At 41.3% G+C, this 22,493-nt stretch overlaps 1 protein-coding gene across 3 annotated transcripts in view; it reads left to right on the plus strand.

Moving 5' to 3' along the window:
* CCDC149 (coiled-coil domain containing 149) overlaps nucleotides 1–22,493 on the plus strand; it is a 94,347-nt gene that overhangs the window by 14,642 nt on the left and 57,212 nt on the right. For all 3 annotated transcript variants that reach the window (XM_084857010.1, XM_084857012.1, XM_084857013.1), the window contains exons 2-4: nucleotides 2,836–2,997; nucleotides 3,849–3,887; nucleotides 14,996–15,103. In XM_084857010.1, coding sequence (XP_084713136.1) covers nucleotides 2,836–2,997; nucleotides 3,849–3,887; nucleotides 14,996–15,103 — 309 coding nt within the window. The remainder of the gene's footprint in view (nucleotides 1–2,835; nucleotides 2,998–3,848; nucleotides 3,888–14,995; nucleotides 15,104–22,493) is intronic.

Raw genomic sequence — 22,493 nt, forward strand, 5'->3', positions numbered from 1 at the left:
AGGAGGAAGACCCAGAATCACCTAGTTGGCCCCTAGTTACCTGTGAGGAAATAGCTATGCTGATACAGAAGTTGAAGCACGGAAAGGCCCCCAGAAGGAGTGGCATTTCACCAGATTTCTTGATCGATTATCCTCATTGGTGGATCCCAATGTTAGCAACCTTATTTACACTTACTGATAGAACTGGGAAATTTCCCCAAGATTGGGCAGTGGCTATTGTAGTGCCTATTTATAAAAAAGGCAATCGGTCAGACCCTAAGAATTAACACCCTATAAGTCTACTGGATGTTATAAGTAAGTTGTATGCAAGACATCTTTTAGATAAGCTGGAAAATTGGGTGCTCAGGGAGAATCTCCTAGTTGAAGAACAAGCAGGCTTCCGATGTGGCAGATCTACAGTACACCATTGTTTTCTACTAAAATATTTGGCTGGGAAATATACATCTCCCCCTTATCACTCACTTTTTGCTGCATTTGTAGACCTTCGAGCAGCCTTTGATTCTATATCTAGACCCCGCCTTTGGCAGAAGCTTACACTTTTAAATGTGGATCATAAATTGCTCAGGAGAATACAGGGGCTGTATGAGAATTCTATCTTGCATGTGAGAGTGTCTTCAGGTGATCTTTCAGACCCCATTATTGTTAACAAAGGAGTGTGCCAGGGATGTTTGCTTGCACCTCTTTTATTCAATCTATATCTTAATGATATGGTCCCCTACTTATCTAATCCAGACTTCTTCCCACCTCTTTTAAAGGACAGGAATATTTCAGTGTTATTATATGCAGATGATGCTGTTCTCCTGTCATATACCCAGGTGGGGATGTGTAGGCTTTTAAGAGCCTATATTGTGTGAGAGAAGCCCTTCAGGTCAACTACGAAAAAACTAAAATCTTAGTCTTTAGCAAAAGGAGGAAAAAATACTGATGGCAGCTGGATAACCACCTGCTTGATCAGGTTAACAAATATAAATACCTAGGAGTGACATTTCAAAGTTCAGGATCTTGGTCAGAGCACTTGAAAGCAATAGCCCTGACAACTAATGGAACTAGTAATGCCATTCTTCGTCTTGCTGCTGGATCAGGTGGTAAGATGGTGGCCCCTTTAATAGAGCTATACAAGGGCAAATTACTTCCCCAAATATTATATGGGGCACCTGCCTGGACCCATGCTAACATTGCTTCATTGGAGTCAGTGCAGCATAAATTTCTATCCAGAGTACTCGGGGTTCCCAGATCCACTTCTAAGGCCATTGTCCGACTAGAAACAGCTTGTCACTCAGTGGGAATGCTTGTCCAAAAAGCTGCCACTTTCTTCTGGTTAAAGATAATGTTCCAACTGGCCTCCCCCTTGGTCTTATTAGCATATGAAGCTATGGGAAGGGGCTCATGGGCAGACAAGATAGCCACATCTATCTCTGAGTTGGACTTTTCACCATCATATTTGCTTGCGAGGGGCTATGATAGAGCTAGGGATGAGATTTCAAAGAGGTTACAAGATGTTGATATTCAAACAACAATGGCTGTTGCTGCTGAAAGTCGCTCTAACAAGATCTATAAAAGCATCATGACCTCTCCCGGGAAGGCTCCCCCGTATTTGATTTCCATCACCTCACATGAATTGAGATGGCTCATGACTAGGTGTAGACTGAACTCACTCCAATTGATGGAGGTGAAGGCACGTTATAGGACCCATCATGGCATGAGTGCAGATTGCCCAGCTGGATGCCCCAAGGTAGAGGACGTGGTACACTTTCTAGCAGAATGCCCATTGTATATCCATTTGAGGAAGCAATACCTTGAGCCCCTATTAGCTGTGCTTGAGGATACTTCTGGTGCAAGCATAACTCGATTATTATTAGCTGGAACAGATCATTATACATCATATAGGACTGCTAAGTTTGTCAGTCAAGCCCTGGAGAGGTGAAAGTCATTGTTATAAAAAACTAAATCCGTAAACATGGTAATAACATTCTGGCAGATATTGTTTTAGGATTTTAAAATGTTTTTAACTTGCTCTTGTTAGTTATTTTATTAATAATTTGTACTTCAGTCTCCCTTTTGGGTTGATGTGAGAATTCTATTTGTTTTGTGTGCGGATTGGCTAAAAAGCAATAAACTGTATGTAATACTAATCATTATCTATATATCATTAAAAATGAAGTCGTTATTCCCAGATAAGTATGCATAGGATTGTAGCCTAACTGAGCAATCCTAAATGTGTCTACTCAGAAATAAGTCCCATTGAATTCAATGGAGCTTACTCCTAGATGAGTGGCTATACTGTTGCAGCCTAAATGTTCTAAGTGTAACCCAGAAACTGACCCAGCCCATAGTCCACGGGTAGGCAACGAGAGCCTGCAGGTACCAATGAACCCCTGGACACCTTTCTTGGTGCTCGCCAAGGTGCCTTACCCCTCCCACTTGTTTTTCTAAATTAACACATGTTCTTACTGCAGCTGGGATTGCTGTGAAATTGCTTTCTGTTGGGGCTGAAAACTGGAGGTTCAAAGCAGTTGTTTAGTGTGTTTGGGCTCAGACCCCACCTCTGCCTTGTACTGAGTCTTTTGAGCAAGGTACTTGTCCTTTGCCATGCCTCCTATGGTAGCCATTTTGTGGTGGTGCCCAGGACTGTTTCTCATACTGCCAAATGTCCTCACAGCACCAAAAAGGTTGTATACCCCTGCATAGTTCCTTTGAACCAATTTAAATGTTTTCCCCCTTCTTAAATCTTTAATCTTCTTAAAGTAGATTTTTTTAGATAGTGCAACATTTTGATTTCATTTTGCTTTGTTTTTAAATGATATGTACATATGTTTTGCTCTGATTTTCTTCCAGTATCTGGTGTGTAAAAGGAAGCTAGAAAGTAAGAAAGAAGCACTGCTAATTCTTTCGAAAGAGTTGGATACATGTCAACAGGAAAGGGACCAGTACAAGCTTATGGCTAATCAACTACGGGAAAAGCACCAATCACTGAAAAAGAAATACCGGGAACTAATCGTATGTAGTTGGCTTGAAAACTTTCTGTTAATGTTTGCTAATAAAAAACCCTTTCTGTGTTGTAATGCAGTGAGCATTGTTAAACCTTGCCTCATAATGTTTTCAGTTCTGTATTCATGATGCTGTTCTTGTTCATTTTTGTTGTTGTTGTTCAGTCGTTCAGTCGTGTCCGACTCTTCGTGACCCCATGGACCATAGCACGCCAGGCCTTCCTGTCCTGCGCTTATTAAGTAGCAATTATGCAGTCAGTATTATTTAAGTTGCCAATAGGAACAGCTTCTATCTTTGAAAAACTTACAGCCCAAACACCTTAATACACTGAAAGTTTGTTTATTGATTTATTGTAGTATTATTATTGTTAGATAATTTTTATTGGTTGCTATTCTATTTGTTCTCTATGATGTCAGCCACTTTCGGTTTCCTTTTGGAGGGAAAAGCAGAATACAAATAAATGATGATGACACATTGATTGCAATATTGGAATGCTTCACTAGTCCTCTTCATGCGTTCAAAATTCTAATGGTGGAGGGGAGACGGGAGTGCTGTCCAGCCCCAGCCTCTCTGCACTCAGCCTCCCCATATTGACTGGGAAGGGTTGAACGGCTGCTTTAACCCCTTTCAGCTGAGTATGGTTACAGTCCTCCGCACAATTGGAAGCCATGACAGTCTGTTCATATCTTCCGGTTCACGGGAGGTTAGGAGGTGGAGTGGGTTGGGCCAGATTGCTTGTCCCCATGTACCCTCCATGATTAGAATTTTGAACACCTGAAGAGAGCTACTAAATTACACTTTAATGCAAACTAAATTACTGTTATTTACCCCATTGACACATGAACTGTCCCTTCTTGTAGGATGGTGACCCATCTCTTCCTCCTGAAAAAAGAAAGCAGGTAGGCTTTATTTTTGTCTGCATGTGCCGGTAACTTATTGTTCTATGTCATAAGTTCTTTTAGGATGACATTGTTAAAATGATTTGTTTTGACTGCAACATTACACATTTTATTTATTTGTTCCAACCGTTCAAATCCCTCATTTCAGAGATACACCCCACAAAGCAGCTTACAGACAACAAAATGGTTAGATAGAACTACATATAAATATACCAAAACAGCACTATCAAAATTGAGGAAACTATCTTACTTACTTACTTACTTATTTATTATAGTTTAATATAATATAATATAATTTATTTATTTATTAGCTGAAGCTCTCTGGGTGGTTTACAAGACAAAGCTTAAAACCATAAAATACAATAACATAGTAAAACATTATATAAAATCATAAGTTTAAAACAGAATAAAACCAAAGTAGTAACTCAGATAAAAGCAGTGAAAAGATTGAAAAACGTACTCACAATTTTTAAAGCTGAAGGGCTAAAATACCACATGAGCAGAGCCCCAGATGATGTCCTAAGTGTATGGGCAGGATTGTATGGATGAAGTTGGTCCTTTAGGTAACCTGATCCCAGACCATCTTAGACTTTAAAAGTAATACCAGCTCTTTGAATTGTTCCAGAAATGAATTGGTAACCAATGTAACTGGTGGAAAAAAGGTATCATACACTCAGATTTTCTGGCTGCCATCAGCATTCTGGTGGCCACATTTTGCATCAATTGGTGTTTCCAAGCTACCCTCAAAGGCAACCCAAAATAAAGCACATTACAGGAACCTAGTTTAGAGGTAACTAAGGAGTGTAACCCAGAAACTGACCCAGCCCATAGTCCACGGGTAGTCATAGTCCACGGTAACTGTGACTAGATCCAACAGTGTAGTATTTTTAGCTGAAGGGGATGAATCATGATTAGTTACCCAATTGCTGGTAAAGATTCCTGAACATGTCAAAAATGATTTTTGTTTTTGAGCATTCCCTTCAAGCCAAAGCTGGAGGGCTTTCGTGAGTATGTAAAATGAATGCTTGCAACAACAACAAAAAATTGCCCCCTCACAATTAGAGGGATGCTCTTGGGAAAACTGCTCCAGGGGTAGAAGCCCACCCATTAAGCGGGACCTGCAAAGGAAGGTGCTTTTGCCTCACCAGCAGCAGTTTTCCAAGGCGAAGCCCTTCAAATCTGCTCATATATAAACTGATCCAGACGTCTCAGTCAGTTTGTATAGGGGTTGATTTGAAAGGCTCAGCAGCCATTTACCTCTGGGGAAATGGTTACTGAAGAGCAGCGGCCCACTACTTCTGCGGGAATTCTCATACCCCGGGGGTCCCCATGGGGGGGGCTGTTTTCCCTTCCTCCATCCCTTTTCTCATTGGATGCCTGTCCATATGTTGGGCAATCCTTTGCCTCTAAAAGCCAGATAGTTTCGTGGATTGAGGGCCGCACTACATGTGCACACACACACTCATGTGCACCCATCTCTGTCTGAGCATGCAGGAATGGGGTAGTTTAAACCTGCTCTCTCTGTGCACTGCGAGGACTTTGCACCTCCCCCTGCCAATCAGCTTGGTGAGAGGGAGGTGTGCAATTTTAATGGAGAAGGCAGGGTGCTGCACTATCTTCCGCTTTTAACTTGTTTTCCCAATAGATGGCCAGTCAGCTCTTGGGAGCCCGATTGTGCTGGGGATGATGATGTGGGAGGAAAGTCATTCCTGAGCATCCTCACCCCCACTCTAGTTATGGTGGTGGCAGTGTGGAGGGGGGAATTTGAGGGGGCAGTTATGGAAATGGGCACCCACAGCAGGCTGCACAGGGGGCTTCTGAGGCCTGCATGTGACCTGAGAGTTGCTCGTATGTTCCATATGCAAACCAGTCCAGACATCTTCTAGACTGGTTTGCAACACGGGGAGGATTTGAAAAGCTGACAGATGCAAGCAGAAGCGAGGCGGGGGACTGCTTAAAGTGGACTGTGTCTGCCTCAAATCCTGATCTCAACAATTCTAGCAGGGGTGCTCAGACTGTTGAGCGTTGTCAAGTTTCGAATGTTCGCCCCATCTCTTGTTGCTGATAGAATCATACTTTAAGGAAAGAGAATGTGGCTCAAGAAGATCTAAATCAGATTGTGCTACAGTGACCTGGTTCACACGACATGGCAACTGATCAGCCATGGTGGGTTGTCATGTTGTGCAAACTTGCCGTGGTTTCTGAAGGGTAGTTTATTTTTCACGAACAACACCCCCCTCAGAACCCATGGTTTGTCTTAGTGTTGTTCATACCCATGGTGGCAAACCTGGCAGGGCAACTTTATCATGGGTTGTCAGGAATGGCTACAGAACTGCCGAGCAATCTCACTAATATCACTGCCCTCCCCTTTCATTCCTTCTCAGTGCCCTCCACCCTGTGCTCCTAAAAATAGAGAACAAAGGACACCATAGAGTGACCTGAATGCTTCTGCACATTTAAAAAAAATATTCGTTTTGGTCCTGCGCAAATGTGCAGGAGCGAATGTCTGTTGGTAGGAAATTTGCATAAATTTCCCCTCTGTTTTACTGCTCTGCCTTGGGATTTGTGCTTTGCCATGATATTTGCGTACATGTAGTGATTCCGCTCACTGCTCTGTAACCCGTATGTATATGTGAATGCTAGCAATGGAGACCAGTGGAGGGACACTACAAGAATGAAGGGGGTGGGAGGAACTGAAAGCAGCTGGCGGTTGCAGGAGAAGGCGCTTTGGGAGCAGGTGTGCTTACTTCAATGTAACGTGAAGAAGCCTTTACAAAATAAAAGGTGTTTGCTAGTAAGGGAAGCACAAAAGTGGAGGACTTTGAGAAGAGGGGGATACAGGTATTCTTGGCTAAAAATCGGACAGGTGGTCTTGTGCTCTTGCGCAAGAGCCTGAAACAAACAAAAGCTAGGGCATGCATTCCTGTGTACATAAGGGCTCAGAAAATTATTTTCCCTTTGGGATCTGATGCAGGGGCAGAGGGGGAGCTGAAAGCAGTGGCAGCTGTAGAAGAGAAGGTGCTTTAGGGATGGGTGTTCTTACTTCAGTGTAACATGAAGCAGACTACAAAATAGGTGTTTGTTAGGAAGGGAAGTCCCCTTAATGGATCACTGCCTTGTTGTGGCAAAGGGGCTTGCGTAACTCAGTGGAGCCATAAGCTATGCCGTGCAGGGCCACCCAAGACGGACAGGTCATGGCGGAGAGTTCCGACAAAATGTGGTCCACTGGAGAAGGAAATGGCAACCCACTCCAGTATTCTTGCCAAGAAAACCCCATGGAACGTATCACAAGGCTAAAAGATATGACGCCGGAAGATGAGCCCCTCAGGTCGGAAGGTGTCCAATATACTACTGGGGAAGAGCAGAGGAAATTTCCAAGGAACGCCAGAAAGAGTGAAGCGGCTGGGCCAAAGCCGAAAGGACACTCAGCTGTAGATGTGTCTGGTGGTGAAAAGAAAGCCCGATGCTATAAAGAACAATATTGTTTAGGAACCTGGAATGTAAGATCAATGAATCAAGGTAAGCTGGAGGTGGTCAAACATGAGATGGCAAGATTGAACATCTTGGGAATCAGCAAACAAAAATGGACAAGCATGGGTGAATTTAATTCAGGTGACCATCGTATCTATTACTGTGGGCAAGAATCCCTTAGAAGAAATGGAGTAGCACTCATAGTCAGCAAAAGGGTGGAAAAGCAGTACTGGGGTACAATCTCAAAAACAATAGAATGATCTCAGTACGAATCTAAGGCAAACCATTCAACATCACAGTAATTCAAGTCTATGCCCCAACCACTGAGGCCGAAGAAGCTGAGGTTGATCAGTTCTATGAAGATCTACAACACCTTCTAGAACTAACACCAAAAAAAAATGTCCTCTTCATCATAGGGGATTGGAATGCTAAAGTAGGAAGTCAAGAAATCACCGGGATAACAGGCAAGCATGGCCTTGGTGTACAAAATGAAGCAGGACAAAGGCTAATATAGTTTTGCCAAGAGAACACACTGATCATAGCAAACACTGTTTTCCAACAGCACAAGAGGCGACTCTACACATGGACATCACCAGATGGTCAGTATCGAAATCAGATTGATTATGTATTTTGCAGCCAAAGATGGGGAAGCTCCATACAGTCAGTAAAAACAAGACCTGGAGCTGACTGTGGCTCAGATCATGAGCTGCTTCTTGCAAAATTTCGGCTTAAATTGAAGAACGTAGGGAAAACACTAAACCATTCAGGTATGACCTAAATCATATCCCTTATGAATACACAGTGGAGGTGAGGAATAGATTTCAGGGATTAGACCTGATAGACAGAGTGCCTGAGGAACTATGGTCGGAGGTCCGTCACATTGTTCAGGAGGCAGCAACTCAATGCATCCCAAAGAAAAAGAAATGCAAGAAAGCCAAGTGGCTGTCTGATGAGGCTTTACAAGTAGCTGAGGAAAGAAGGGAAGCGAAAAGCAAGGGAGAAAGGGGAAGATCTATCCAACTGAATGCAGAGTTCCAGAGAATAGCAAGGAGAGACAAGAAGGCCTTCTTAAATGAACAATGCAAAGAAATTGAGGAAAACAATAGAATGGGAAAGACTAGAGATCTTTTCAAGAAAATCGGAGATCTCAAGGGAACGTTTTGTGCACAGACGGGCATGATAAAGGACAAAGAAGGCAGGAACCTAACAGAAGCAGATGAGATTAAGAAGAGGTGGAAAGAATACACAGAAGAACTATACAGGAAAGATCTTAATGTCCCTGATAACCATGATAGTGCGGTCACTGAACTTGAGCCGGACATCCTCGAGAGTGAAGTCAAGTGGGCCTTAGGAAGCATTACTAACAACAAAGCTAGCGGAGATGAGCTGAGCTGAGCTATTTAAATAGCTCAGCTATTCCAGCTGAGCTATTTAAAATCCTAAAAGATGATGCTGTTAAAGTGCTGCACTCAATATGCCAACAAATTTGGAACACTCAGCAGTGGCCACAAGACTGGAAAAGGTCAGTTTACATTCCAATTCCAAAGAAGGGCAATGCCAAAGAGTGTTCAAACTACCGTAGTAATAATAATAATAATAATAATAATGATGATGATGATGCCCTGCTTATTTAATTTATATGCAGAGTACATCATGAGAAACGCCGGGTTGGATGAATCACAGGTCAGAATTAAGATTGCCGGGAGAATTATCAACAACCTCAGATATGCAGACGATACCACCCTAATGGCAGAAAGTGAAGAGGATTGGAAGAGCCTCTTGTTGAGGGTGAAAGTGGAGAGTGTAAAAGCTGGTCTGAAACTCAACATTAAAAAAACTAAGATCACGGCATCTGGCCCCATCACTTCCTGGCATATAGAAGGGGAAGAAATGGAAGCAGTGACAGATTTTATTTCCTTGGGCTGCAAGATCACCGCAGATGGTGACTGTAGCCATGAAATTAAAAGACACTTGCTCCTTGGGAGGAAAGGTATGGCAAACCTAGACAGCATAGTGAGAAGCAGAGACATCACTTTGCCAACAAAGGTTCATATAATCAAAGCTATGGTTTTCCCAGTAGCAACATATGGCTGTGAGAGCTGGGCTATAAGGAAGGCTGAGCGCCGAAGAATTGATGCTTTCAAACTGTGGTGCTGGAGAAGACTCTTACGAGTCCCCTGGACTGCAAGGAGGTCAGATCAGTCAATCCTACGGGAAATTAACCCTGACTCCTCATTGGAAGGGCAGATGCTGAAGCTCAAATATTTTGGCCACCTAATGTGAAGAGAAAAGTCACTGGAAAAGACCCTGATGCTGGGAAAGATTGAAGGCAAAAGGAGAAGGGGACAGCAGAGGATGAGATGGCTAGATAGCATCACCGATGCAATGAATATGAACTTGAGCACACGCTGGGAGAGAGCGGAGGACAGGAAGGCCTGGCGTGCCATGGTCCATGGGGTCACAAAGAGCTGACACGACTTAACGACTGAACAACAATTCTGTCATTCAAATGAAACTAAACAGTTCAGTGCTGTCCCTGGAACTTCTCACTTCTTCTTTGTGGTCTCTGTGCATCACACATATGGGCTCCACACAGGCACAGAGCCCACTTGTGTGAATGCACATATGACCACTCGAAGAACTACAGTTACAGGTAAGCAATCTGCATTTCTCCCGGCAGTGGGGAGCATTCCTTTTTTGAACTGTAGTCTTTAAACATCCTTAGAAGTGTTCAAAATGGGAAACTTGAGCATGCCTTACTTTGTAAAACCTTGTCTGGTTCTCGGTACTATGCATCACCCCACAACTGTTAAGAATGTATAGCTAAGGAACCTTATTAAATGAAGTTTAGTATTTCTTCGCAGAATTGCATTGTTTATAAAATCTGATGACTGCTGGTGAGCTGACGTTCCCCTTCAGCACGCATCAGTTTGATTATGTATTTTGTCGGGAATAGCCTTGTCAGAGCCTCAAAAGCATTCCATTTGTGTAGAAAGAATGTGACAGGTAACTTTCATCACTTGAAAATTAATGGATGAAAGTTTGTTTCTACAACAAAAATGTAGTGCTAGCAGATATCATCAATTTGTGTGGTTGGTGTTGAGCATGAGGGTCTCTTACTAAGCAAAGCAGGTTTTACTGTATTAAGTTGGGTGTCACAATCATACAAAACCATTGAAGTAGAAATTGCAATAAAAATTGCTATCAATCACACTTCTGAAGTATACTTGATGTTTCATCAGATTTTCCTACCTGTTCTCCTTTATTCCTGTTGTCTAACTTGAGATGTGGGCTTAAACAGTGGAAAATAATTTAAGCTTCTAAGAGATCTGAGCATGATTTGAACATTTCTGTCTTAAGTAGCTTTCATTCTGCTGTCTCTTACCTTTGCCCCTCTTTGTTTCCCCTTTCACCCATAACCTAGTTTACAGGATAGGGCTGTGGGATGAGATGACAACTTGTGTGTGCCTTCTAAGATTTATTTGCAGAGGACTGAAGGGTGCATTATGTTTGGGTTACTATCCATCATGCTCACAGTAGTCTGAAGCAAAATAACTTTTGTGGCAGGATTTCAGAAATTGTGTTAAAGGAATTGAATCTTAGTGTGGTGTGTGGTTTAGGGGAAATGTTACTTGGGATACTGGTTTTCTTCTCACTGGTTAAGATTCTACTCGGGTGGGTCATGAGAGAATGAATCAAATTGCCATATGGCAAGTGTACTTTGGTTTATATCAGTTTTGCTTGAGCTCCCTCTGCCCAAGAGACTTCTGATTATTGTGTGTACCAGAAGAACCTGCTTTTGATACCAGTTGAAGCCCTTGGTGAGAACTTGCAGGGCAACCCACAACATACTGCAGAGGTTGAGGCAGCTTCTGCTAATGCATAGAAATTTCCAAGGAACAGAAATAAACTGCATGTATTGCATATGGCTCCATAAATCCTTTTTCTTTGTTTGTTTTTAGCTGCTTAGCTGTTTTACCTGGGGAGGTGGGCTGCACACATCCCAGCAGCTCCTGACAAATGTAAAAGAAAGCTAATCTGACAGTAGCCAGAATCCAAACACCTATCTGAAGTGAACCCATGAGCTTGCACACCTAGTGGAATAGCAGATCCTTATTTCATATCACATATGGTTTTTTTCAAAACTCCTCTTCATTGCAAAGGGGGGTTGTTATGCAGTATTTTGGAGTGGGGTGGCTCTTTGAAAAACAAATTCCATAGTTCTTCAGATGCTGAACTATATTTGTAGCTGTATAAAATATGGAAATATTTCTAAGATGATATTCTATATGGAACATCATGGCCAGGGACATTTATTACAAAAGATAATGAAAATTGATGTATCAATAAAATAACAGTAACAGCTGTCTTGATTTACCAAGTGCGTTTTATGCATATTGTCTTCCTTAGTGGCATATATTTGGTAAAAAAAATCCCAAGTCTTTTAAGAGTAAATGAAGAGTTCTACAAATTCATTGTAGTAGCTGATAAAGTCATAAGATGATAAACTTATGGTCAATTTATTTATTTATTTATTTATTATTATTAAATTTATTAATCGCCCATCTGGCTGGTCACCCAGCCACTCTGGGCGATGTATAACATACAATAAAAACAGTTTAAAACAATAAAATTCTACAATAAAAACATTTTCTAAAATACCCTAACCCACCCCAAATGCCTGCCTGAACAACAACGTTTTTAATGCACAACGGAAGCTCATTAAAGAGGGGGCATGACAGAGTTCCCTAGGGAGGGAGTTCCACAGAGTGGGGGCCACCACAGAAAAGGCCCTCTCCCTCGTCCCTACCAGTCTAGCTGTGCTGGCTGATGGGACAGAAAGAAGGCCATCCGAGGCTGATCTTGTTAAGCGGCCTGTCTGGTGCTGCTGGAGGCGCTCCTTAAGATAGGCTGGGCTGGAACCATGTAGGGTTTTAAAGGTCAAAACCAAAACCTTGAATTTGGCCCGGAAAACAACTGGTAACCAGTGCAACTCCTTCAGCAAAGTCAAAGATACTATTCTGTCTTCCTGGTGGTTCACACCTCATCATACACTGGTATTTATTTATTTATTTATTTATTTATTTATTTATTTTCTATACTGCCCAATAGCCGAAGCTCTCTGGGCAGTTCACAAACATTAAAACCAAACAACACACAATAAAACAATTTTAAATATATAGAACATTAAAACCACAATATAAGAATACAACCACAATGTATTGTGACATTGACTACAATGTCAAATGGTTGACATTTATACATGTACTGCCTTGGATATATCTACAGAATCTTCCATATAAAAATATCTATATCACATACATTTATGCATATAATGTTCCATAAAAGCTGTGTTCTATAAAAGATTATTTCCCATACAAAAGAACGACAACTCCTAATATTGAATTTTGCTTCCGAAATTTTTGCCAAAATATACACAGTTTTGTATACACACATTTTTAAAGACTGTATACAAAATATACAAAATTTCACAAAATTTCCATGAAATCAGAGGGAAAGCAGTAGCTAAATATGATGGTTGCTGAACATTATTTCTAAAGAAGTGTCAGTAGTATAAGAGAGAACTATTCAAAATAACAATATTGTAACTTACTTGCAAAGTTAAAAATAACCCTTCATAGCTACTTCCAAAATTCTTTATAAATAATAGTGAGTGGGTTGGACCAAAGAACTGTGACTGGAAGGAAAATAGCCACAAATGCTTCTGGGAGCATTAGTAGATGATACTATAAGATACTAACAGTGCAATCCTATGCATGATTAGACAGGAAAAGGCCATACAACTCCCAGCATGCCCCAGCTGGGTTGTAGGACTTGTTTCTGTCTAAACATGCATTGGATTGCACCCTAAGATACTATAATAGCCAGATGTTATAGTTGTTCTCTTGCTTCTTCTTGTGCAAGAGTCTGCAGAAGCTGAAGAACATTACAGATTCAGTTGCATTTTTTTGCACAGTACTTTAGGAAGCTACTTTATACTGTATAAGGAAACTGCCTTCTACCAGGGGTCCCCAATGTGGTGCCAGCAGGCACTTCCAATGGTGCCTGTGAAGGGACCTGAATGCATACAACGTTTGAGCAATTGTACATAGGCTTCAACAAAAGTGGACCAAATATCCAAATAAGTATCCATTTGAAGGTGGTGTCTATATGCCACCCATTCAAATATAGAAAGCGTTGTGAGGTCCTCAATCCATTGCATTATAGGAGGGGAGTTTTTATCCTTCCAATGTTGTAATGTCAGTCTCTTAGCTGTCAAGACGGCACAAAGAATTTATGCTGACCATTTGTTAATTTCCATGAAGCAGGTAAATAATTTAAAAGAGTGTGTACATCAGCAAATATTAAAGATGGTTCCAGTACAAAATCTATCTGTGTAATAACCTCCCCACAAAAAGAAGCAACTACTGGACATTGCCAAAACATGTGCTTAAAAGAAGCATTAGTTGTATTGCACTGCCAGCAATTAGACAAATTAGGCAAACCTTATTAAAGAGACGTTGCAGTGTCCAATAGACACGAAACAAACAATTTTGCTGAATAAGATGCAGCCTAAGATCCATAGACACGACAGGTAGATGCCAAAGCAGCGATTCACTGATTAGGCATTTTGTTGTGGTGCCCAGAGCATGGTCTCAAATTCCCAAATGTGCCCATGGGTCCAAAAAGTTTGAAGGACCCTGCCTTATACTATGTCAGACCATTGGTCCCTCTATCACAGTACTGGCAGCACTGACTCTCCAGGGTTTCAGGCAGGATTCTTTCCTAGCTCTACCTGGAGATGCCAGGGATTGACCCTGGGACCTTCTGTATACAAAGCATTTGCTCTGCTACTGAGCTTTGGCCCTTCCCTTAAAAACTCTAGCATGAGATAGAAGATTTCTTTTGCATGTGGAAAGGCACCTTTGGATCCAACCCCATGAGTGGGAGCTGGATATGTTTAATAATATTGTCCATTGTCCATTCAGTGAACATTGCAGAGGAGAACACACCAGTACGTACTGATTGTGCACTTGTATGCACGTATTTATTTATTACATTTATATCCCACCGTTCTTCCATTGTGGAACTCAAGGTGGCTACATGTGGTACCCAGGTGGTCTCCCCTCAAAGCACTGACCAGACCCAGATCTGCTTAGCTTCAGCACGGTGGCTGCCTCATGTTTCTTCAGATTATGCCCTGGAACCACTTACTGATAAGGTGAACTTCACACCTTATAAGTGAGTGATGAAGTAAATAATATATTTTTGAAAAACTTTGCATCTTAATTATAGACGTATGATATTTAACCATTGGTCTCAATTGCTCAAGGTAAATAAAGTGTGGCAGAATTTTTCCCCTGTGGTATCTACTAGTATTTGTGTTGCCATCTGTCTTTGTTTATGTATAGTCTTCAAGCTTTATACGCACACATGGTTGATTTATTTTATTTTTGCAGTAATTTTAGTTATAGGAATGGTGCTTTTTGGCCTAATGAAGCATTTGGATACCCTCACCACCAGTCAAACTAAATACAAATTCAGAACTGAATAAAGCGGAATGGTTTTCTCATTTGCAACCCCATAATCCAGCTTTAGACACACTCTTGTTTGATGAAACTTTGCCATTTTTCCAGGCTAATCTTGCCCAACTTCTGAGTGATTCTCGGGATCGAAATAAGCACCTGGGAGAAGAAATCAAAGAACTTCAGCAGAGGCTGGGAGAAGTGCAAGGGGACAATAAGGTATTGTACAAATTACATCCAAAAGAAAATCTGTTATAACTTTTGAAGTATTCAGTTTGCCAAGTTGCAACTAAAGAAAGACGGCGGTTTTCCAGATTGTGATCTATCTTTATTTAGATACCCAAAAAGAATCCACCACCTCTGTGCAACGTTTGCACTGTGCCTTTGAATGTAATTGTGCAGTGTTTGTAGCAGATCCCAAATGTCCAAAACTCATAAATTAGAATTCCCTGAATAAAGATTACATTGCCCTATAATATAAAAAATATATTATTATGATATAGGGCTGGGGTCTCTAATATGGGGCCCGTGGCACCGGTGTGCCTACATACACTTCTCTTGGTGCCTACCAGTCTTCCTGCCCTTTCTGTGTGCGTGTGTGTATGTGTGTGTGTATAATTCTTTTAAAAACTGAGAGCCTGGCATGCTGCAAAGCAGAGTGCTGCCCTCCAGCATCTTTTGGGACTCAGACCCCAACTTTGCCTTTTACTTAGATTCTTGGTTCTTAGGTACTTTTATTTTAGTCTCACCAATTTGCCTTCTAGGAAATGAGTGTTTTGTGACCTGACATGCCCACCATAGCAACCATTTTATGAATGGGCAAGCTTGCCCCCCATGGCAGCTATTTTGTGAGAGCGCCTTTGACATACTCCAAAATTCCAAATGTGCCCAATGATTCAAAAAGAGAGCTTCAGTTATTGGACAGTATAGAAATGTAATAAATAAATAAATAAATCGGTCGGTCGGTCGGTCGGTCGGTTAGGGACCCCATTATAGGCCCTGTATAATAACAATAGTTATTTTTTATATTCTTGGGTTTTGATTCTTTAAGGTAGGCAGCATTCAAATGTGTATTGGTTGTGGGATTATTTACTGTCCAAAACTCTAAAAAAGTGATTTCATATTTTTCGGAGTTTAGTCAGTTGACTTGATTAGCAGTTGAGAACTCTCTCTCTTCAAATTAGAGATATTTCCCTTTGTTAAATGCCATTTTGCAGTTAGAGAATTCAGACATTACAGCTGCTATTTTCTGTACAGCATTTGATACTATTTCAATGATTACAGAGGAAAAATATTACAATATAATTTGTTTGGAATGCCACAGAAATTTCTAATGAGACACCTGGGAAAGTGTTAGTGGGTTCCTCTGTGGGGTTCCCCTTTACATACTTACAATTTGTTTTTTCTCTTTCTCTCCAAGATAAGCAATATTAACTCTTCTCTTTCTCTCAAGTGAATCCAAGAATTCTAAGGTGGGTGAGGGGTAGGAAAAGCAGATTGTTGGCTGTGGGTTGTGACATTTGGGAAATGAGTTGTAATGCTGATCTCGGCCCAGGAGCAGGTGAGCTGGTTCCCCTGTTAATTCCCATGTTCATTGTTGAAGGCTAGTTCCTATCTTTGTTATCAAAGCATCAAACAGTGACTTCCATGTCTTCTGCAAGAGGGCTCGTTTTGTTTTTACATATGCCTTGTTTATTGACAGTTATCTTTATTGATTTTTATAATCTATTGTGATGACCTAGGTGTAAACAGTACAATTTCATTGTTGACTTTATGTGTGAATGAACCATCAACATAGATAGAACTTCCATGCTACATCACATCATTAAATTGAAGAGCTGGTGTAATATAGTAGCTACAGGTGAGAGCAGTATATCAGGAAGTTCCTGGATGAAATATCTCACTGGCCACAAACTCCTAGGGCACCTTAAGTAAGTCATTATTCTCTTTTAGCCTTGGTCATCATCCAAATCCCACATATTCAGTATGAATACTGGTCTACCTTATTCAGCTGTTGTAAGGATGATTGAAGTGAATCCAAAGCATTCTGAGCACTCTGGTAATACTAGAACCAGGGATCATCTCATGAAGCTGAATGGTGGGAGATTCAGGACCGACAAAAGGAAATACCTCTACACTGTGCATAGTTAACTGTGGAATTCACTACCATAAGATGTAGCGATGACCACCAATTTGGATGGCTTTAAAAGGGGATTAGACAAATTCATGGAGGATAAGGCTATTAATGGCTACTAATTATGATGGCTATATGCTACCTCCAGTATCAGAGGCATTATGCCCCTGCATATTAGTTGCTGGGGAACACGAGCAGGCTGGTGCTATTGCACTCATGTCCTATTTGTGGGCTTTCCACCGGTGGCTGGTTGGTCACTGTGTAAGCAGAATGCTGGACTAGATAGACCCTTGGTCTGATCTAGCATAGCTGCTTTTATGTTCTTAAGTTGGCAAACATCTCCCTCCATCTCAACCCTTTCCTTGAAGAGTACCCTCCTACCTGCTCCTTTTAATCCCCTCTTGAGGTTTGCACCAGAACTTTGTATATGTAATGATTTAAAAACCAAATCTTAAGAAGCGTAACATACTCATGTACTCCTATTTTGCGTTAATCATTGCTGGCTTTCATAGTTTTAATTAGTGTTTTGTAATAAATCTGTCACTAGAAATAGAGGCAGATAGCTTTCTGTTGTGATTTAGTATTTTGTTTTCCTAGTAAATTAGGATTTTCAGTTAGTGCAAACATAATTTTAAAAGGTCCATTGTATCAGAAATATTCCCTTTTTACTATTTAAAAATGACAGATGGGAGGGTTCAGACATATATGTTATTTTTTAATTTTAAAATATTGCCTAATCACCACTTCATAAATTTATTCCTATATTTAGCAGTTTATACGGAACATTACTCTAGCATTTGGTATTAAACGAATGCCAGTCATCTTTGTTAACTGATATCTATGAAGTCAAATGTATGTAACAATGGTAGCTGAGCCATGCGCCCTAAGCTTTGTAAGCCAGTAATTGAGAACACCAATCAGAATGTGCTGGGGTTAAGGGTTTGAAAGGTTTTAAAAGAGCAGAGGGCTTCATTCTGCAATGAAGACAGTTTAATGCACATGGGTTAGAAAACAGGTGGCCACGGAGTCCAGTCTGACCTGCAGAGGTTTCCTAGCTGGCCTCATCACAGCCCTAGTTCCTGAAAACCCTTCCTTAATTACTTGCATCAGCCACCGTTTCCCAGACTGACCCAGGGTTCCTTAACACCAGCGTGAACAGAAACAGAGGCTATGGTAAAGTTCTCAGGTGCTGACTCCTTGTAGAAGAAGCCAATACTAACAAAAAGGGAGTGAGCTACTGAGGTATGTAAGGAGAAAGCTCTGCCAAACCAGATTCTTGTATTTATGCTGATAAGGAGCAATTTAAAGAGTCCTTTGTGCCGCAACTCACACAGCAGAGACTCTGTGTTGCTCTTCAGCCCTTGCTGAGTTCAAAAATATGTCCCATTAAAGATTAGTTGCTGACCCAGGATATATAGTTGCATATGCTCAAAACAATATATGGGAAGGTTAAAGCTATTGGCCTGGCCCAGAAGTAATGGGAAACTATGGTTTGATCCTGGTTTATTCTAGCCAAATGGGGTTTGAACAAACCAAAGTTTCCCATTTTCAGACATAACAAGAAACTGATTTGTTCCGAACAGCATAAGGAAGTTTCTGACGTCCTCCCTTCATTCACAAAGGAGAAGTGTGCGAGCCTAAGGGACACCATGATGCATTTTTATAACTGGAAACTGTGGTTTCCCATTATTTATGAACTGGGGTGGTGTCTTGGCTTATGTTTGTTAAATTCATTATAGTTCTGCTGTGCAGAACTTTTATAAAATAAAAAGAAATGTATAATGGTCAGTAATAAATTGTTTTCTATAGTGGTGATATATATTCACCAGTATCTCAGGTGTACAAGATTCATGTGCGTTTGAGTTTTTTCAGGGCCCTCTCTTTACCTCTCAAATGGAAACTCCCAGCATGTTAAAACCTAGTATGCACACACACAAGCAAGCTGGCATTAATCCTCAGGTTGAAATGCCATGAAGCCCCATTTGCATTCTCTCTTCCCTGAAGAACAGTGACCCCAAGGTCAGGGTCACTGTACTTCAGAGGAAAACATCTATGAGTTCTTCTTGTGTCATGGTGCAGATATTTTTATTTATTTATATGTTTATAGATGGGGAAACAAGTGGATGGGAAGCAGCTGTCAACACTGGCAATGCTAGCCCAAGGCAGAATCCATGGAGCATTTAGACTTCAACTGTCTCTGAATACTTGAGTGCTGCTAGGTTGTAGCGTTTAGCTTTTTCCATCTAATTTAATTCATTTATTTGAGCCTTTACAGAAGAAAAAGAATCAGATTCTTTTCTTTTAAGAATCAGAATTCTTAGTGCTGAAATCTAATGTCAGTGGTGTGACATTAGAGGGGTTACATTTGTGTGTGCTTCGGGGTGAGTGGGGGGAAATAGTCTGTCAGCTAGTCTTTCTTTAAAAATAACAATCAAGAGAGCTTGTGCTCCTGTGCTGGATCGGTGAAGCACACAGATGTTGGATAATAGGAACAACTCTGCATCCTTCCAGACACTGGGGGGCGATAGAGAACATGTTGTATCAACAGCCACTTGTCTCGTTTATCCACCTTGTTGTCCTGTAACTTGACTGGTTCCTTCCTTCTACTCTCTCCCCTTCCTCTTCTCCCCTGCAACAGGCAACATGTGCTCTCTCCCTGAGGGAAGCAAATAACCATATTTCATGCCTTCACTTGCTTACACTCACACACCCAGCTTTAGAGTGTGCTTGTAGCTGAACAGTGTTAGACAGCCTTCTTCGATGATGTATATAAAAGCACTAATAAAGCAAGTTGATTTGAGCTTCTAAACTGGCTCTAGCCTGCGTTTATTCCCTCTAATAGTAAATGCTGTGTTACCATGTTTTCTTTATGTAAGGTAATTCTGCTGTAAGGCACACCAGACTTTCCAACAACAGGTTCCCAAAACTAAATGAAAAGCAAAGAAAAATATGAACAAGAAAAGAAAAAAGTTAACAAAATGGTATGGCGTTGCTGTGGATGGAGGGTCAGTTTTTGCTGATGCTATTAAGACTTTAATCTTATGCTGAACACAGCATGGGTCAAAGAAAGGCAAACTTGGTTGATTGTCAGTTGAATAATCAACCACTTACATCATTTGTTCTGTTTGTTTCTGGACTGCAGAATGTTCTGAGAAGTATCCAACGCTGGCAGTCTGCCAGTGCCAATCACATTGTGCTAGCAGGAACAACCACTAGTACTTGATAGAGCAACCCCAGAAATTAGTTCAAAATAGCACTCCCGGAGCTCTACTGAGTTGTCCTGTTCCAGAAGTGCTAGTTTGGACTAGTTTCTGGTTGCACTATGAAATGCCAGCTTCTTGTTGCACTAGTGGTTGTTTCCACTAGCACAAGGGCGGCGTTGGATACTGCTCTCTATTTCTAGGGTGCGAACTATTCATAGAATCACAGAATAGTAGGGTTGGAAGGGGCCTACAAGGCCATCGAGTCCAACCCCCTGCTCACTGCAGGAATCCAAGTCAGAGCATCCCTGACAAATGGCTGTCCAGCCTCATCTTGAACGCCTAGGGAGGTGGAGAGCCCACCACCTCCCTAGGGAATTGGTTCCATTGTTGTATTGCTCTAACAGCCGGGAAGTTTTTCCTGATGTTCAGCCGGAATCTGGCTTCTTGTAACTTGAGCCCATTATTCCGTGTCCTGCAGTCTGGGATGATCAAGAAGAGATCCTGGCCTTCCTCTCTGTGACAACCTTTCAAGTACTTGAAGAGTGCTATCCTATCTCCCCTCAGTCTTCTCTTCTCAAGGCTAAACATGCCCAGCTCTTCCAGTCTCTCCTCATAGGGCTTTGTTTCCAGTCCCCTGATCATCTTCATTGCCCTCCTCTGAACCATCTCCAGCTTGTCTGCATTCATGTCCTTTATGTTTGTGTGTCCCTGTAGGTCGAAAAACTAGAAAGCTTCTTTAGCCACTGCTGAGATTTGCATATGCCCTGAGGGATACCTGACTTTTTTTTCTCTGAACATCAGAGCCTCCATGTTTAAAAACAAACTGCTCTTGAAACACACACATGCGCTCGTGTGCACACACACACATATTCCAGTGTCACAAACAGCTTAACAACAACATTTTGCTGCTTTTTTTTAAAAAAAAAAAGCCAACCTGTCCAAAGAGCTAATTTTATGGTTCTTTGGATTGGGACCATAGTGTTTAGTTGGAAGTTGTTCCTGAGACAAGCGCTTGGGGAGTAGTAGGCAGTTTCCAGAGGCTGTGGTTGTGTAATCACCTATAGTTGCACAGAAAAGGGAAGTGCCCCAATGCCAGCAATAAGTGAACCACTGTAACAACACATATCAAAAAGAAGGCAAGTCATGCTAGAGACTGTGACACAGTTCAAGATGTTGATCTTTGATGTACATCTGGTCTTATTTTCCTAAGCAATGGCACATCAGTTACCTTGGACCAGCTATTAACTTCAGCCAACAAATGTTTGGAGCTGTTTGCTTTGCTGGCCAGATATATTTTATTTTCACTTAGTTTGGGTAGCACACATTCTAGAATTGGTTCCTTGAACCATTGGGTTCAGTAAACCAAGTCCTGCTGTGCTAGCAGATTGTTAATTTTGTAGATAAAGCACTGTAATAATAATTAAAACACACACACATGCACACCAAAGAATAATTTCTGCATCCTTTTGAAAGCTGTGCTTCTGTCTCTTCCAAAGTGGAGGCGCAGAATGCCCAGATGGTCTCTGCCAGTGTCACCTCTGGCAAGAGATGAGCAGGCAGCTGCTTTTGCAGCCTGAGAAGATGCTTTATGGATGAACTCTGCCTGGATGTGTGTGATTCATACAGTTGTTTTTCCCAGAGCAAATTGGGCCATAGTGGGGAGGAGGGGAAATTCTTCAGTAGGCATATCTATCAACACGAGCAGAGGCTTGCTTTTTACAGGGTTTTTTTTTAGTTGGACAGATGCTTTTTGCTTGCTCATGACTAACGGGGAATTGGGAGAGGAATGTGTTTTAGCTGATCACCCCTACGTTGGTTGCTAAAAACACAAGTTCAGGAGGTTAGGTACAAAAGCAAATTAATTATATCATTTTCTTTTAAAAATTGAACTAAGTTTTCCTCTTATTTAGCTGCATCTCAAATGTTTCAAAGTCACCAAAACGCTTTCTGTGCAGTCTCTTTGAACAATCTGTGACTGCAGTTGACAGAGTTCTGGTGACACATACACTGCAGCTTGCAAGCAAGTAGAGTTCCAAGGCTGTTTATTTTTTATGACTGATCACAATCTCTTATCAAGTCTGACACACGCCACCAGAAGTGCTCCTGGATGCAGCTTGCCTGAGGTTTAAAGGTGGTTTTTGTTTCATGCTGCCACTGAGAAAATGTGCTTCTTGGACAATAAGCACAAAATAGTAAAGAAACCAAAGTGCTTGCAGTACTGCCTTTAAAAAAAGGGCTGGGGTATAAGATAGAAAAATCTGGAGTCTTTTTG

The sequence above is a fragment of the Heloderma suspectum genome, chromosome 5 (assembly GCF_057233095.1).
Source record: "Heloderma suspectum isolate Gila_16-S chromosome 5, 16-S_ref, whole genome shotgun sequence".
Classification (NCBI taxonomy): domain Eukaryota; kingdom Metazoa; phylum Chordata; class Lepidosauria; order Squamata; family Helodermatidae; genus Heloderma; species Heloderma suspectum.